The sequence below is a fragment of the Orbicella franksi genome, chromosome 9 (assembly GCF_964199315.1).
Source record: "Orbicella franksi chromosome 9, jaOrbFran1.1, whole genome shotgun sequence".
NCBI classification, from domain to species: Eukaryota; Metazoa; Cnidaria; class Anthozoa; order Scleractinia; family Merulinidae; genus Orbicella; species Orbicella franksi.
In genome coordinates, this window is record NC_138153.1 from 24,837,109 (window position 1) to 24,839,273 (window position 2,165).

A 2,165-nucleotide genomic window follows, 5' to 3' on the forward strand; every position below is an offset into this window, starting at 1 on the left:
AGTTGGTCATTGACTTTTGTTTTATTTGGTGGCTCCTAAAGGAGCCATTTTGTAAGCAAGCACAGTCCCTGCTCGCTAAGAGCCATTGAAGTCCTCATCATCATCACTCATGCCAAACAAGTTTTGCCACTCTTCTGTGAGGCAATCATCATAGGCGTCTTCGTCTTCACTTTCCTGGTCTTTGCTCTCTTCATCTGGAACAGTACCTTCTTCTTCTTCCCACAGCATGTCATCCTCTGTACCATCAGTAGAGTTGGAAATTCCACATTTCTTAAACAATCGTGTGACCATCTCCTCAGGTAGATCTTGCCATGCCTCTAAGACCCATGAAGCCACAGTTGTCAACAAGGCTGCCTTCACATTTCCAGCTGGAGTCAAGGTCTTGTCTCCTTCTACCATCCAGGTTGTCCATCTTTCTCGGACTCGGTCCTTGAATGGTTTATAGACAGTAGCCGTTACAGTTCTGAATAGGTGCCAGGATGTCGTGAGAAATTTGGATGCGTTATAGAGAGCAGAACCAATACAGGAGACAATGGGCTGAAGAGGGTAACTGCTACTCTGTCTCCAACTCAAGTGAATTTGTTGACCAAGTCACTAATCTAGAAATTCCTGATGACGAAGCCATGGTTTCTTTTGATGTTGTCTCGCTCTTTACTGCCATCCCGGTTAAGAAAGCTTGTGAATACATCAGACAAAATTCAATGAAGATACAACCCTACATCTAAGAACCAGCCTCACTACAGATGATATTGTTTCTCTTCTGGACTTTACGCTCTCAAACATTTCGTTTACAATGACTCCATCTGCAAACAGATTCATGGTTGTGCAATGGGCAGCCCTATTAGCCCTGTTGTTGCAAATCTCTGCATGGAGATAATCAAGGAAGCAGCCATCACTGCCTCCTCAACACGTCCAAAAATCTGGAAGCGTTACATTGACGATAGTTTTGTCACAATAAAGAAACATTCTGTCGCATCCTTTCATGACACTCTTAACTCAATTGACCCAAAGATACCCTTCTTAGACACCCTGGTATCCAGGAACAGTGGTGTCATAACCATCGATGTTTACAGGAAATCTACTCACACAGACCAATATCTGGATTTTTATTCACACCACGAAATGAAACACAAGCTGAGTACTGCCACCACTCTCCTGAATTGTGCTTCTAATCTCCCAAGTACCCCCGAGGAAAAGCGAAAGAATTAATCCACGTCATTGATGCTCTGAAATCGGACAGCTACCCACTATTGGTCATATCTAACATCTTGAAGAAGAAACCACCCCCGGTAATCACACCATCTCCAGAAGAATTGGTAGGAATGTTCTTTGGATGGGCTGATCCTTCTGACTTACACGTTGGCTCCGCAGTTTTACCTTACATCAAAGGCCTAACTGAACCTCTCTCAAGACTTCTAAGAAACAATGGAATACAAACTACAAGCAGACCCCTTAAGACATTACAACAAGAGTTTGTTTCTCCGAAATCAAGACCACCTGCGGAACTACAAACAAATGTCGTTTACAAGATCCCATGCATCGATTGTCCATGGAGCTATATCGGCAAGACTTGTAGATGTTTACAAACAGGGAAGAAAGAACATATTAGAAATACAAAAACCTGTAAAAAAGGTCCCAACATTGCTTCACATGCCTGGTTAAACGACCATTCCATCGACTTTGACAGTGCACGCATGATTGACAAGGGAAATTTCCGTGTTAGAAAAACTCTGGAATCCTGGCACACAGCAATTATGAACCATGCTGACAATAATGCGAAACAAATACCAAGACAATATTCAATTTTATTTTGAACCTCACATTAGCATTTTTACTCACACACAAGCATTTCTATTGTTTTTATTATAATTTTGTTTTTTCACACTTTCCTCAGTATATATTTTAACGTTCACGCTTTCTATCTATTACTTGTTAAAGACTACAGACTGGTAGTTGAAAGCTCGTTTTATACACATTTTTAACCAGAGATCGTTTTTCTATTTTTCAAAATGTCTTATCCTGGTTACTCATCTATTTTTAAATGTAGTTTTTCAATTTTTATGGATCTAGTGCTTGGATCTCAAGTTTTGACCCATGTATGAGTTGAGGGCAAATTTTCGGACGGATTTTTAGGTCTAGAAAGGTCAACCTATACACGGGTAAAC

General features: G+C 40.8%; 1 protein-coding gene across 1 annotated transcript; it reads left to right on the top strand.

The window, feature by feature from the left end:
- The first annotated feature begins 828 nt into the window (after positions 1–828).
- Positions 829–1,814, top strand: LOC145498568 (uncharacterized). The gene is made up of 2 exons (XM_081478475.1): positions 829–1,032; positions 1,182–1,814. The coding sequence occupies exons 1-2, from the start codon at positions 829–831 to the stop codon at positions 1,812–1,814; spliced, it is 837 nt and encodes a 278-aa protein (XP_081334601.1).
- Positions 1,815–2,165: the final 351 nt, after the last annotated feature.

Excerpts from the sequence above, each read along its gene's own strand:
- LOC145498568 (XM_081478475.1), top strand. The coding sequence starts at position 829 with ATGGGCAGCCCTATTAGCCCTGTTGTTGCAAATCTCTGCATGGAGATA. Across the intron at positions 1,033-1,181 it reads TACCCTTCTTAGACACCCTG|TACCCCCGAGGAAAAGCGAA; the intron begins GTATCCAGGAAC and ends TAATCTCCCAAG.